The 14,252-nt window shown below is 40.4% G+C and overlaps 1 protein-coding gene across 3 annotated transcripts in view; it reads left to right on the top strand.

Annotated features, from left to right (window-relative positions):
* rab3b (RAB3B, member RAS oncogene family) overlaps window positions 1-14,252 on the top strand; it is a 119,315-nt gene that overhangs the window by 72,011 nt on the left and 33,052 nt on the right. For all 3 annotated transcript variants that reach the window (XM_008109576.3, XM_062978309.1, XM_003220304.4), the window contains exon 3: window positions 13,523-13,641. In XM_008109576.3, the coding sequence (XP_008107783.2) occupies window positions 13,523-13,641 (119 nt within the window). The remainder of the gene's footprint in view (window positions 1-13,522; window positions 13,642-14,252) is intronic.

A 14,252-nucleotide genomic window follows, 5' to 3' on the forward strand; every position in this document is an offset into this window, starting at 1 on the left:
CTGGGATGATCTCATGTGGCTTCCTTACTCATCTGCAAAGCTTTACAATGTAACTGTCATAAACTTTGTCTACTGCCACATATTTTCTGTTCTGCTTAAGTGATCAAGCAGAGTGAATGGTGGTTGTGGTATGTGGTCTGTGTGTATTGTAGACATGCCTGAACAAGCACTTCCAGTTTTGTTTCAAACAATGAGCAGCAGACCACAGCTCACTGGATAGAGCATTAGAGGTCAATCTATGTTTCATTCCAAGCGCATATCAAGACTTACTGGCTCATTGTCTTGGAATACACATTCCCATCATTCAACTCATCTCTTTGTTCTGCATTAGGGGAATGATTCATGACCTGTCTGGTAGACAGGGCAGACTTTATTGTAAATCCATTTTATTCATCAAATAAAAATGTAACTTAAGATAGAAATACCCATAACATGCAAGTGGGCGTTGGTTAAATTAATGTTGACTAATGCAAGAAAAAGTAAAATGTTACACATAATAAATAATGGCAAATTAGTAATAATTCTCATTCTGTAATATTTCCAAACTATCTCAACAAGTCCCCAGGTTCTTACCTTACAGTGTGACTTAAGCTTGCAAGTAGTTAATGAACCATAATTACCTGTTTTATCATAATGAAAAATTATGGTTATAAGCTTCAGAACAAGCCAGGATCTTAAATTTCCCAAATGAGGTAAGATGTGAATCTTTGGTTAATTAAACAATTGCTGGTTTATTGAGGTGCACTATAAATGAAGCTGCATTTTCAGGCCAAATGCCAATGATATATGGGTGTATTAAACCAAATTATGATTGTCAAAACCTGGATAAGATTGTTTCTGAATTCCAAAATAATGTCAATGTTAGAAGAATTATACAGATATGTATCGCCTTGTAGGTGAAGAAAGCTGTATTGTCTGTTTGATTGTGGATTTTCAGTGGATGTACCACAATGGATTTGTTCAGATTCTTGATAAAGGGGAAGGTAAAGGTTTCCCCTGACATTAAGTCTAGTCGTGTCTGACTCTGGGGGTTGGTGCTTATCTCCGTTTCTATGCCAAAGAGCCGGCATTTTCTGTAGACACCTCCAAAGTCATGTAGCTGGCATGACTGCATGGAGCTCCATTACCTTCCTACCGGAGTAATACCTATTGATCTACTCACATTTGCATGTTTTTGAATTGCTAGGTTGGCAGAAGCTGGGGTTAACAGTGGGAGTTCACCCCACTCCCCGGATTCAAACGGAAGCACTACTGGGGGCTATTATTTCTTAATAACTGTGTTAATATTTAATGCATAGCTAGCAAAAGTGATATTTATCAAGGATAAAACATAATGGTACCAAATTCAAAATTAGTCCTACCTAATAGACCTGCTGAAAGCAATTGGATGTCATTTAGTGCGATATAGCTGAACAAATACAATTAATTTCTTTGGATGTACAGCAGGTAGGATTAACATCAATGAGGCTCATAGATGTTTAACTACGTATTTCTATGTAATGTCGACAAAGTATATTTATTTATTTATTTATTATTTACAGTATTTATATTCTGCCCTTCTCACCCTGAAGGGGACTCAGGGTGGATCATAGAACACATATACAAATATTCAATGCCTGTTATAACAATGACAAGACAGACAACAGCTAGAGGTGTATATATAGGCTTTCCTATCTTTCGGCATCTATGGAGGCTATGCTCGGTGGGTGGTGGTAGGGAGCTGTCGCTCCATCTCCCTGCTGAAGAGCTTTCTTTCTTCGTAAACTGCCTCCTTTTTTCTGATCAAAACACCGAGATTAAATACCTCCCCGCTTTAATGCAGTTCCTATTTATCTACTCAGTTTTCGAACTGCTAGATAGGCAGAAGCTGGGCTAAAGGTCAGGAGCTCACCCTGACCCAGGCTTCAACTTCTTAACCTTCCGGTTGGCAAGATTTATTGCAGCTTGGTGGTTAACCTGCTGTGCAGATATATTGTGACATAAATATCTGTGTCATATCTAGTGGTATCAACCATTCACCCTTGGACCTGTGATGCTGATATGAAAAATGCCATATCAAGCACCTGTTTCCAAGTCACCTGCCCATTACATTTGATGAACATTAAACAGGGATTATGGTGGCGCAGCGGGTTAAACTGCTGAGTTGCTGAACTTGCTGACTGAAAGGTCGGTGGTTTGAATTCAGGAAGCGGGATGAGCTCCCGCTGTTAGCCCCAACTTCTTCCAACCTAGCAATTCGAAAACATGCAAATGTGAGTAGATCAATAGGTACTGCTCTGGCGGGAAGGTAACGGCACTCCATGTAGTCATGATTTTGGAAGTGTCTGTCTATGGCTTAGAAATGGAGATGAGCACCAACCCCCAGAGTTGGACACGACTAGACTTAATGTCAAGGAAAAACCTTTACCTACATCATTACAGCAGCAAATGCGTTTTTATAAAAGACAACATTTGCACAAACATGACAGGTAAAACAAGACTTCACTTTAGGCCAGAGCCCTAATAATTAGTTGCTAGAAAGAGACACATTACAGGGCTAACTCTCTTCAAACCGAGTGCTCTCAGGACAGCTAAGCTCTGAATATCCATTGACATTCCCTTGTAGCAATCAAGCGGGAGGCTGTGGGGTTAACTGGCTGTTGCCAGCAGGTGAAAGCAAGAAAGCAGCTTTGAAAGTGATTCATATAATTTTCTCCTCATAGTAGCCACTGACTCATCAGCTGCTCTTGTACCTTTCTATTTCTAGGTTGCTGCAAGAACAATAAATGGTTGACCAGTTACTGTCAGTATAATGCTTTGTTGCTAATTGTGTAGATTGGCTTGGAGACAACATTGGACATTTTTTCTTAGGACAGAATTTCAAAGTTTAATTTTGTATGCTATTTTGCGCTCTCGCTGTTGGTGTACATTGGGATTTGCAAAATAACCTAGAGAAGAAAAAACAGGTTTCAGCTCCTAGGAGCTTTGGCTCACGGGAAAGAGGAAGAAGCAATAGAAAACAGCAGGGAAGGAACCAGCCGGAACAAAAAGAAAGAAATGTGAACAAAGGCAGTTACACATATTTGGGCTGCAATGCCACTGAGGAAGCATTTTTCCCATGGTTTATATCTGAACATGAAAGGAACTATAGAAAAGGCTGAAGCGATGGCTTTTGCAGCAAAAGAAGCAGCACACAAAACATGTTGAGTTGAAGTCAGGAAAATAAGACTTTAAAGCATGCATGGGCAAACTTGGGCCCTCCAGGAGTTTTGGACTTCAACTCCCACCATTCCTAACAGCCTCAGGCCCCTTCCTTTTGCCCCTCAGCCGCTTAAGCGGCTGAGGGGCAAAAGGAAAGGGCCTGAGGCTGTTAGGAATGGTGGGAGTTGAAGTCCAAAACTCCTGGAGGGCCCAAGTTTGCCCATGCATGCTTTAAATCATATGTAACCATACTATGAATACAGTCTTCAACAAGAAAATTTTCTGAAAAATCAAAATGTGTTAAGTAATGGAAAAGATGCAGTGAAGACAATGTAGTCCTATGTATACTATTGGGGAAGAAAGTCTCCACGTGGGACTCCCTTCTCCATAGAGATACATAGGAATGGTACTGTTAAATTCTCGACTGTCCCTGCTGAGGCTGCTTAATTGCCAACCCTTGCTTCAAACCTGCATTTCAATACCCCCAGTGATTATGGTTCACCAGTGCTCATATATTTAAATAATTAGTCATGCAAATCGGTATGGGCTTTTTTTAATTCTAGAAAAAAAAGAAAGAAATTAAACTTTTATTTTATTTACATGCCAGGCAGAACTGAGGGACTATAAAAGAAGTAGGAAATTAAGAAATAGATGAGAACTGTTGGGCTTATGATACTTCAAATAGTAATAAAAAATATTTATGAAGGAAAAATCCTCAGTAGCGCAGCAGCTTAAGCCACTGAGCTGCTGCACTTGCTGACTGAAAGGTTGGCAACTCGAATCCGGGGAGCGGGATGAGCTCCCGCTGTTAGCCCCAGCTTATTTATTTATTTATTTATAGCATTTATATTCCGCCCTTCTCACCCCGAAGGGGACTCAGGGCGGATCACATTACACATATAGGCAAACATTCAATGCCTTTTAACATAGAACAAAGACAAGACAAACATAGGCTCCGAGCGGGCCTCGAACTCATGACCTCCTGGTCAGAGTGATTCATTGCAGTTAATTGCAGCTGGCTTGCTCTCCCGCCTGCGCCACACCCCAGGCCCAGCTTCTGCCAAGCTAGCAGTTTGAAAATATACAAATGTCAGTAGATCAATAGGTACCGTTCCGGCAGGAAGGTAACAGCGCTCCATGCAGTCATGCCGGCCACATGACCTTGGAGCTGTATACAGACAACGCCAGCTCTTCAGCTTAGAAATGGAGATGAGCATCAACCCCAGAGTCGGACATGACTAGACTTAATGTCAGGGGGAAACTTTTACCTTTACCTTAAAAAAACGCTATGCAGTCTAGCTACAATCTATCATATGCAACTTGTGAAGTAAAAACATTAATCTATGTTAGCCTGCCACTGGAAGTTCAAGGATTGACTTTAAGGATTATTTAGATATTTTTGTCAGAAGTTAACGTCATTTCAGACAAAAATATCTAAATAAAAATAATAATATAGCTATCTGTTTTGTTGTATCTGTTTCTTGTATCTCATGTGGCAGTTGGAAATTTAAGTAAACCTACTTAAATTCCCAGCTGCCACATCAGGCTGATTGAAGTGCATGAAAAAAGAAACGGTTCCATCTGATTCCATACTTTCTTCATAATGAGTACAAGACAGATTATACACCCCAGGCTTCAAAGAAGATATAGAAACTGTTGTATATTAAGACTTCACTGGCAATCATGGTGTCAGATTTTATGCATAACAAAATAGCATTTGCTATTTTGTACAACCCATTCAGTTTTGGACTATGCTTCATGCTATTTTCATTAGATGAGGACTGGGGGGGGGGGGGCTGTCACTGGGAGCTATAAGATGATTTAAATAAAAGTCAGGCTGAGTATCGCTTACTTAGAATGAGCAGAGCCAGAAGTGTTTTGGATTTTTTTAGAGCTTTGAAATGTGTGTGTGTGTGCACACACGTGTATGTCTCCTGCTTCACAGATTCTTACATCTCCCTCTAGCCTAGCATCTCAATTCTTCACTATTTATGTTTTATACAAGAAGGTGCTATTGAGGGTCCTTAATAAGGGGCACCACTTGGTAGTGAGTGGCTAAAGGAGAAAGCAGTGGGAGAGTCAAAGGAGAGGAAGGGAGAGAAGAGATACCTGCAGTTCTTTCTTACTATACTGATTTCTATGATGATCAGTTTAGGTGTGTTTAGGCTTTCATGGCCAGAATCACTGGATGGCTGTGAGTTTTCCAGAAGCATTCTCTCCTGACGTTTCGCTCACATCTATGGCAGGCATCCTCAGAGGTTGTGAGGTTTCTTGGAAACTAGACAAGTGAGGTTTATAAATAGCTGGCCCAGGGTTGGAGAAAGAACTCTTATCTGCCCGAGGCAAGTGTGAATGTTACATTTGGCCAGCTTGATTAGCACTGAATAGCTTTGCAGCTTCAAAGCCTGGCTTCTTTCTGCCTAGGAGAATCCTTTGTTGGGAGACATTAGCTGGCCCTGATTGATGAATGTCTGGAATTCCTCTGTTTTCAGACTGTTGTTCTTTATTTACTGCCTGATTTAATACTGGTAGCCAGATTTTGTTCATTTTCATGGTTTCCCCCTTTAGTTGAAATTGTCCACATGTTTCCATACAGGAAACAATCAGGGCCAGCTAACAACTCTCAATAAATTATTCCTCCAGGCAGGAAGCAGGTAGATTTTGAAGCTGCAAAGGTTTTCAATGTTATTCAAGGTGGCCAATTGCAACATTCACATTTACCTCAAATATACAAGAGTTCTTTCTCCCACTCTGGACATTGCACAGATATTTAAACTTCACTTGCTGAGTTTCCAACAGACCTTACAATCTCTGAGGATGTCTTCCATAGATGTGGGTGAAACATCGGGAGAAAATGCTTCTGGAACATGGCCATACAGCCTGGAAAACTCACAACAACCCAGATCTGATTAGACATTTTGTGTTATAGATGGTGCCAGGATAAAAGTTAGTCTTGGTGATGCATGGTTCTTCAGCACATCTCATTTTTAGGGATTTTTCCAGAAAGAATAATTCTGCTTCTGAGCAAGAACATCATTGGAATAAGGTCAGATCCTGATCTTATTAATGTTTATTTAGATTAAACTCCCAGTATATTTAGTTAAGCACCCCCTTAGACAAGTGTAGAAAGGATTGCAAGATCGATATTGGGTTGCTTAATTTGGCAAAATGGCATACATTCCCCAAGATCAGGTGTCCAAATTGTTTAGACTCTCTCCAGCACCCACAACATTTCCAGATCTAAAAGGTTAATTGCATTTCAGAAGGTCTCTCGGGAGACACAGTTCTGTCCTTTAAATACTGTTTGAAGTAATGTTATATACTAACATTCCCATGTTCAGTGGAGAAACTCTCTGGTAGGTATTTTTAATTAAACAAAAACATTTCCAGCCTTCAACATATCAGCAGCTGTGGTCCAGTGGTCCGTTGTTAGTAGAAAATGGGATGGATGCACTGCTGGGAAGAACCACAGATATGACACCCTTTCCCTTTTCGGAAGATATTGGCTTTTCCATTAATGTGTCCAGGCATCTTTGAATTTCAACAGAGTTATCTCCTCCATTCCTTACCCCCTTTTAATTACCACAGCATATAGTAAATACATTTCAAAAGCATCAAATCTTGTTTTTATCATGCTGTAATAGTATTGGGTTGCTCTGAGTTTTTTTTGGGCTGTATGGCCATGTTCCAGAAGCATTCTCACCTGATGTTTTGCCCACATCTATGACAGGCATCCTCAGAAGTTGTGAGGTCTGCTGGAAACTAGCCAAGTGGAGTTTATATATCTGTGGAAAATCCAGGTTGGGAGAAAGAACTCTTGTATGTTTGAGGCAAGTGTGAATGTTGCAATTGATCACCTTGATTAGCATTTAATGGCCTTGCAGATTCAAAGCCTGGTTGCTTCCTGCCTGGGGGGAATCCTTTGTTGAGAGGTGTTAGCTGGTCCTGCTTGTTTCTTGTCTGAAATTCCCCTGTTTTCAGAGTATTGTTCTTTATTTACTGTCCTGATTTTAGAAGTTTTTTTTAAATACTGGGAGTCAGATTTTGTTCATTTGCATGGCTTCCTCCTTTCTGTTGAAATTGTCCACATGCTTGTGGATTTCAATGGCTTCTCTGTGTAGTCTGACGTGTTGGTTGTTAGAGTGGTCCAGCATTTTCAAATAGTATGCTGTGTCCCGGTTGGTTCATCAAGTGCTCTGTTAATGAACTAACCTGGACACAGCTTATTATTTGAGCCTAGAAAACTCACAGCAACCCAGTGATTCCAGCCATGAAAGCCTTCGATAACACATTTATCACTATTGTTCATTTGGCCTTAGAAGCCACACGATCCAAGCATCCATAGTAGGGATGGCCTTACCATTAGGTAGGCTAAAGCCCTACATTCTCAAGATCATGAAAAGACAATATATGGCTATTTATTGTCGTTCTTTATTTTTATTACCTGGGTCGGGGTAAGGAGGATGCTTGTGAGATTTGCTCTCATCCCATAACTACATAATTGTTCTCAATGCCATGCTTTCAGATTCAATGAGTGGGCAGGAACAGCAAAAAGTCCAAGAAAGTGTGTGTAATATTTTTCTCTAAGGCTTCAATCCTAAAAATATCTTTACTGAGGATTAAGACCCATTTAATGCAGTGCGATATACATCCAAGAAAACCTGCTTATCTCCCAAATGACTGATACAGATAGATTTGTTTGCTTTAAAGCCACTTTGCTAGCTGAATTCCCTGCCAAAGTTATCTGGGCAGTAAGGACTTTTTGACTTTTCTTTCCCCACTGGAATTGGGGGGGGGGGGGGGAGAGAGAGAGAGAGAGAGAGAGAGACAGAGAGAGACAGAGAGAGAAAGAGGAGACTTTCTCATTAATCAGGTTTAATGCATGAGACCTTTCTTAAAAGCTGAGCTTGAAAACCAGTCCATTTGCCATTTCGCTAAGACCGGAACACATCAGGGAAGAATAGCAGCTGCAATGCCAAGTGTGCGCTTGAAAGATAAGGCTGTCATTTTCCCTGCTGCTGCTTCCCAGCACCCCTTGGGCTGCTGAGAGATTGATAAAATATGTGCAAATGGAATATTAAAAAAGAAAAGAATCGGAACGTGTTTGAATGAATGGCTTGTTAACAGGTTGCTCTTTAAAAGGAACAGATTAAAGGGGCTGTAAACTGATGTAGAAGTCTAGGAGCAGAGTGCCGGGTTAGATGGAGCTTGGTCTGCTCCAGCATTATTTCTGCTTACATAAGATTCTTTATTTTGGGACAGCCAACTAAATGGAGGGCCACATCAGAAGGATTGTAATGTACCTGTTAGTAGTCCATCCCAATAATTCTCAAATGTTTTCAAACCATTATCTCTTAGGACCTCAGAAGTGTTGCATCCCTTTCAAGTCAACTCTTGGAAGTAGGATGACTTGCACTTTCAAAATGTTTTGCTGTTTTTCCTCAGTCCTCATTAAGGGAAATTTCAACATTAAAAAAGAACCCTAGAGTTGTAAGGGGCCTCATTATTCCAACCCCTTCCTCACTGCAGAATCTCCAGCTAAATCTTCTTCAGTCAGACTCTTTCTGAAGACTTCTTGAGAAGTAGACCCCATAATCTCTTAGGCAATTGGCTCAATTGCCCAACTGCTCTTAGTGTCAAGGCATTCTTTCTAAAGTCCAATCAAGATCTACTCTGCTGTCTCTTCAAACCATTAGACCAGATCCAGAGCCGGCCCTAGGTATTTTTCAAGTGTAGGCGAACAGAATTTTGGCGCCCCCCCCAAACCAATCACTGAAAAATAAAAGCGTTGGATAAGCGAAAATGTTGGATAATAAGGAAGTATAAAGGAAAAGCCTATAAAACATCAAATACATTATGATTTTAAAAATTAAGCACCAAAACATCATGTTTTACAACAAATCAATAGAAAAAGCAGTTCAATACATGGTAATGTTATGTAGGAATTACTATATTTGCAAATTTAGCACTAAACATTGAACAGGGATATAGGGCAGTGTGGACTTAGATAACCCAGATAGCCCTCAGTATTAAAAAAAAACCCTCTAAAATCAGGACAATAAATAAAGAACAACACTCTGAAAACAGAAGAAATCCAGACAGTAAACAATCAGGGACAGCTAACTCCTCCCAAAAAAAGATTCTCCCAGGCAAGAAGAAGCCAGGCCTTGAAGCCACAGGGCCATTAAATGCTAATCAAGGTGATTAATTACAACATTCACACCTGCTTCAAAGAAAAGTTCTTTCTCCCACCCTGGACCTTCTACAGATATATAAACCCCACATACCTAGCTTCCAAGTTCCTACAGACCTCACAATCTCTGAAGGCCCCAAAGGTGGGCTTGCGTGGTGCGAAGGTGGGTCTGCGCTGGCCGGAAGGCGCAGCGTGGCCGCCGGAAGGCCCGAAAGAGAAGGAGGTGGAGAGTGGTGCCCTCCTCCCAGGACGATGGTGCCCCCGGGACGATGGCGCCACAGGCAAATGCCTATTTCGCCTTATGGTTGGACCGCCTCTGACCAGATCTTACCTTCAGAGAAGGAGCAACAGAAAAAAGGCCTATCATTTCCAGCTCTGTGACAGGACTTAAGGTATATAAAGAATACAATCATATCGCCATTCAGTTCTTTTTGTCACCAAACAGAACTTACTTAGCTACTTCAGCCTTTCCTCATATATTTTATTCTCATGTTGTCCCTGTTGCCTTTCTTTGAATCTATTCTAACATGTCAATGGTCTTCTTAAAATGAGATGCCTTGAACACATTACTCCTGATGAAACAGCCCTATTGTCTCCTTGATCACTTTTTTGCCACAAATATAGCTTAAAAACTTCCTTTTTCCTAGCCAATTGCAGCTAATACTACTCTTTAATTTTCTCTCTTGTAATCCCGCAACCTTGAGTTACACATTTTTACTCATCCTTAATTTGTCCTTCCCTTATTTATCCATACTTTTTTGTCTATTCACATAATAATAATGATGATGATGATTTTTTTTTTCGTGTCAGGAGCAACTTGAGTCACTTCTGGAGTGAGAGAATTGGCCGTCTGCAAGGACGTTGCCCAGGGGACACCCAGATGTTTTGATGTTTTTACCATCCTTGTGGGAGGCTTTTCTCATGTCCCCACATGGAGCTGGAGCTGATAGAGGGAACTCATCCGCACTCTCCCCGGGTGGGATTCGAACCTGGCAGCTTTTCAGGTCAGCAACCTAATCTTCAAGTCACGAGGCTTTAGTCTACTACACCATCATTATATTATTATAATGATGATAACAACAACAACAACACTTTATTTAGATTCTGCCCTATCTCCCCAAGGGGGCTCAGTGTACATACATGTCAAATATTCAATTCCGTTTGGACAGACAGGACAAAACAGAACAAACAGAAAGGAGATATGTTGTCTCAAAGTCCAGTTTCGATGCCTTGGAGTTGAGTTCGGATTCAGTCACAAGGTGGTGCTGTAGCTCCATTCTCTTTGACGAAGAGCCATCAGGACTTCCTCCTTCCACCTTCCTTTTTGGTCATCACATTTCTGGTCTTGTTCTTTATGGTGTTGTAAAATACCTACTGAAATTTGATGTACTGCCATATTGTCTTTTTTCCAGATGTTTCCCATTTTGATTCTTATTGGGATAGTGCTTTTTGCAACTCATGTTTAAGAACGTACTTCCTGGATATTGTTTTCCTTTCACATGTCTAGCTGTAGGATTCTTTGTAGTATTTCCGAGAATTAGTTAAAATCCCAAAATCCAAGGTCCTTGTTTGACTACAGGCCAGCTTTGGATTGCATAGGGAAGGGTTAACACCGCTGGTGTGTTTATTTTGCTGTCTGTACAAAGATTTCACCTCACTTTTAGTCCCTGTGATAATTTGATTTTGAAAAATTTGGCTTGTTGTGGATTCAAGGAAAGGTGAGAAAGCCTCAGTGGAGACCCATTTCCCCATGATGATTTTTTCAGTAGTGAAATTCCCTTCTGAGGGATAGATTTCTCTCACTTTCTGTTGTGTCACCCCCGTTCTAAACTATGAGTCATTTGTAAGTCATATATTTGTAACTCGGGGACTGCCTGTATCTTCTTTGCCCTGTTTTACCATTGTGAATTATAACATTACATAGTAACTTTCCCCAGAATACTGTCTCATTTCATTCCAGTGATAAACTCCTCCAGGATTGCTGCTCCTCTTATTCCTTCTTTTATCATTTAAAAGATGAAATTATTTGCAAAGCAAACCAGGAATTTGTTAGACAGCCTATGCTTAGCAAAGTTAGTGTCCTTTCAGATATCAGAGTAATTTAAATCCTCTTTAACTACTAATTCTTGCATATTTGAAATTTCTGTTTCTGAAAAACATCATCCACCACCTCTTCTTGGTTTGGTGACTTGTTGTAAGATCCTACCACAGTATTGCTTTTCTTTCTTTATCCATTTGCTTTTACCCAAATGCATTCAGATGATTTTCTCTGATCATTCACATGGATTTTGAAACAGGTTAATTTGTCTTTGATATATAATGTGACTTCCTCCCTTTTTCTGTCATGCCTGTTCTTTTTGAATAGGTCATACCTTTCAATTTTATTATTTCAGTTATGGGAGTCACCCCACCACATCCCTGTTATGTTCAAAAAATCATATTTGCTCTGCACTAGGACCTCAAACAGGTCTTGTTTGTTCTCTAAACTCTCTGTGTTAATGTATATAGACTTTCACAAGCTACCTACATCTACACCTGCAATCTTTCTATTTCAATGCTTCTGAAGTAGTGGCCGGCAAAGAAAATACGCAAAGAGATTAATACTGTGTTCTTTCTGCCCACTGATCAGTGAAATGATCATTAGGAAAAACAAAGGTATCCATACTGGTGATAAGAAAATTCTGAAATCTATATTACTTTGAACACATGTATTAGATATTACCCCAACCAGAAAGGCAGAAAAAAGATGTGCAAACTTCGGAGAACTGTAGATCTCTTCAAAAGGCAAAATCATCCAAAGATTACTACTGAGAAAGTAACCAATATGGTTCACCCAGGAAGGGGAGGGATCCTACCTTACAGCAGAGTTTTATATTTCCAAAATGTAGGGTCAAACCTACATGTCTAGCTCCAAAGGACTACTCTAGAAGAAAATGAAAAGCACCCCATTGCCACTGCTGTTGTGCATCATCAAGTTGGCCTTGATTTATAAATGACATGCAAGAGCATAATTTGAATGCCTTCAGACCTCTCTTTCCACAGAGAGAATACCATGGAAACATTGGCTGGACTCCGCTTGGGCAGTTATGAATACATATAATCTAGAGCTATGCATTTGTGACTGCTCCGTATTCATTATTTTGACATATGAAAGCCCATCACTTCCAATATACCAGCCAGCAGGCAAAGCAATCAAATGGAGGTCTGGTCCCCCGTTGCTCAGGAAGCAGCTGAAAGATGTTCCCATCCCCTTTGCACAAGTGACCTCTGGTAAAAAAGGGAATTACAGCAGGGACCTTGTTTCAGCCTATTAAAAAGAGGAGGAGGAGGTGGGGACATTAGTCCTCTGCTTCCCAAGCAACAGGAAATGGGTCCCCATTAATCAGAGTAAACAATGCCCAGTAAGTGGGAATTGAGAGGGTTGGGCTGGGAGTCATTGATTAGCTACATAACTATGGTGGTTGTGCCTCCGTATGGGCTCAAGTGGATTCCAGCAATCATGGCTTCAACATTGACAGTTTCTGTCTCTCTCTTCCCACTGCAAGTCTTCACCTGGAGAAGTTGATAATTTGTAAACTTTAAAAAAACCTTTTTGGTTAGGCTAATACAGATTTGTGATTTTGCAATGACTATTATATGAACATTCACAGTATAACAATAACTTACAATGCATCAGAAATTGTATCCTTAATATCTGATTAAGAATATACAAGTTGAGTATCCATTATCCAGATTTCTGAAATATATGCAAATCCAAAATTGTCCACATGGGTGGTTGAAATTGTGATGCCTTTGCTTTGTTATGGTTCAGTGTAACATTTCATGCAAAAAATGAAACATTACACTGGATCTGGTTTCCTAATGTCATGGGGAGATTCAACAATGTCAGACAGGTCTTTGTTAATGTTGACCACTTACAGATATATTTTTACAATACAATAAAAATGCAGGATATGTTGTATAATAACTGTCCTTCCCCTCCCTTCTTCCTTCTTTTCCTTCAGCTGCTTTTCAATTCAGAGATTACATAAGCATAACTGAAATTTCACACATGAAATGATTCTCATGCTGTCAGTAGGATTATGCTGATTTCAGTGATCTACATAAATGTAATGCATAGCTGCTTCTTTTTTATTTTGTTTTGTTTAGGACACTGCTGGACAAGAACGGTATAGGACTATTACTACTGCCTATTATCGAGGAGCAATGGGATTTATCCTTATGTATGATATTACTTGTGAAGAGTCCTTCAATGCTGTCCAGGACTGGTAGGAACAGTTCATCGCTGCTCTCTGTGTTTTGTTTTGTTTTGTTTTAACCCAGTTACCAGGTAAGCAAGTCACGGACCAGCCTACACTGTATCCTCTGGACCTAAGAGCAGAAAGGAAGCCTAATTGTTTAATGAAATGTAAGACTTTAATTGTAGGCCCCGTTGGCACAGAGAGTTAAATCGCTGAGCTGCTGAACTTGCTGACCGAAAGGTCAGCGGTTCAAATCCAGGGAGCGGGCTGAGCTCTCGCTGTTAGCCCCAGCTTCTGCCAACCTAGCAGTTCGAAAACATGCAAATGTGAATAGATCAATAGTACCACTCCAGTGGGAAGGTAACGGCGCTCCATGAAGTCAAGGTGGCCACATAACCTTGGAGGTGTCTGTGGACAATGCTGGTTCTTCGGTTTAGAAATTGAGATGAGCACCAACCCTCAGAGTCGGACACGACTAGACTTAATGTCAGGGGGAAACCTTTTCCTTTACCTAAGACTTTAATCAAATTATATGCACTTTTTGAATTGACTCTGCTTGAGTCGATGATTGATGAGGGCATTTTAATAAAGTTTTCAGCCCCATCCTGTGGTTGTTTGCAGAGAAATAGATACCATTA

This window comes from Anolis carolinensis, chromosome 4 (genome assembly GCF_035594765.1).
Source record: "Anolis carolinensis isolate JA03-04 chromosome 4, rAnoCar3.1.pri, whole genome shotgun sequence".
NCBI classification, from domain to species: domain Eukaryota; kingdom Metazoa; phylum Chordata; class Lepidosauria; order Squamata; family Dactyloidae; genus Anolis; species Anolis carolinensis.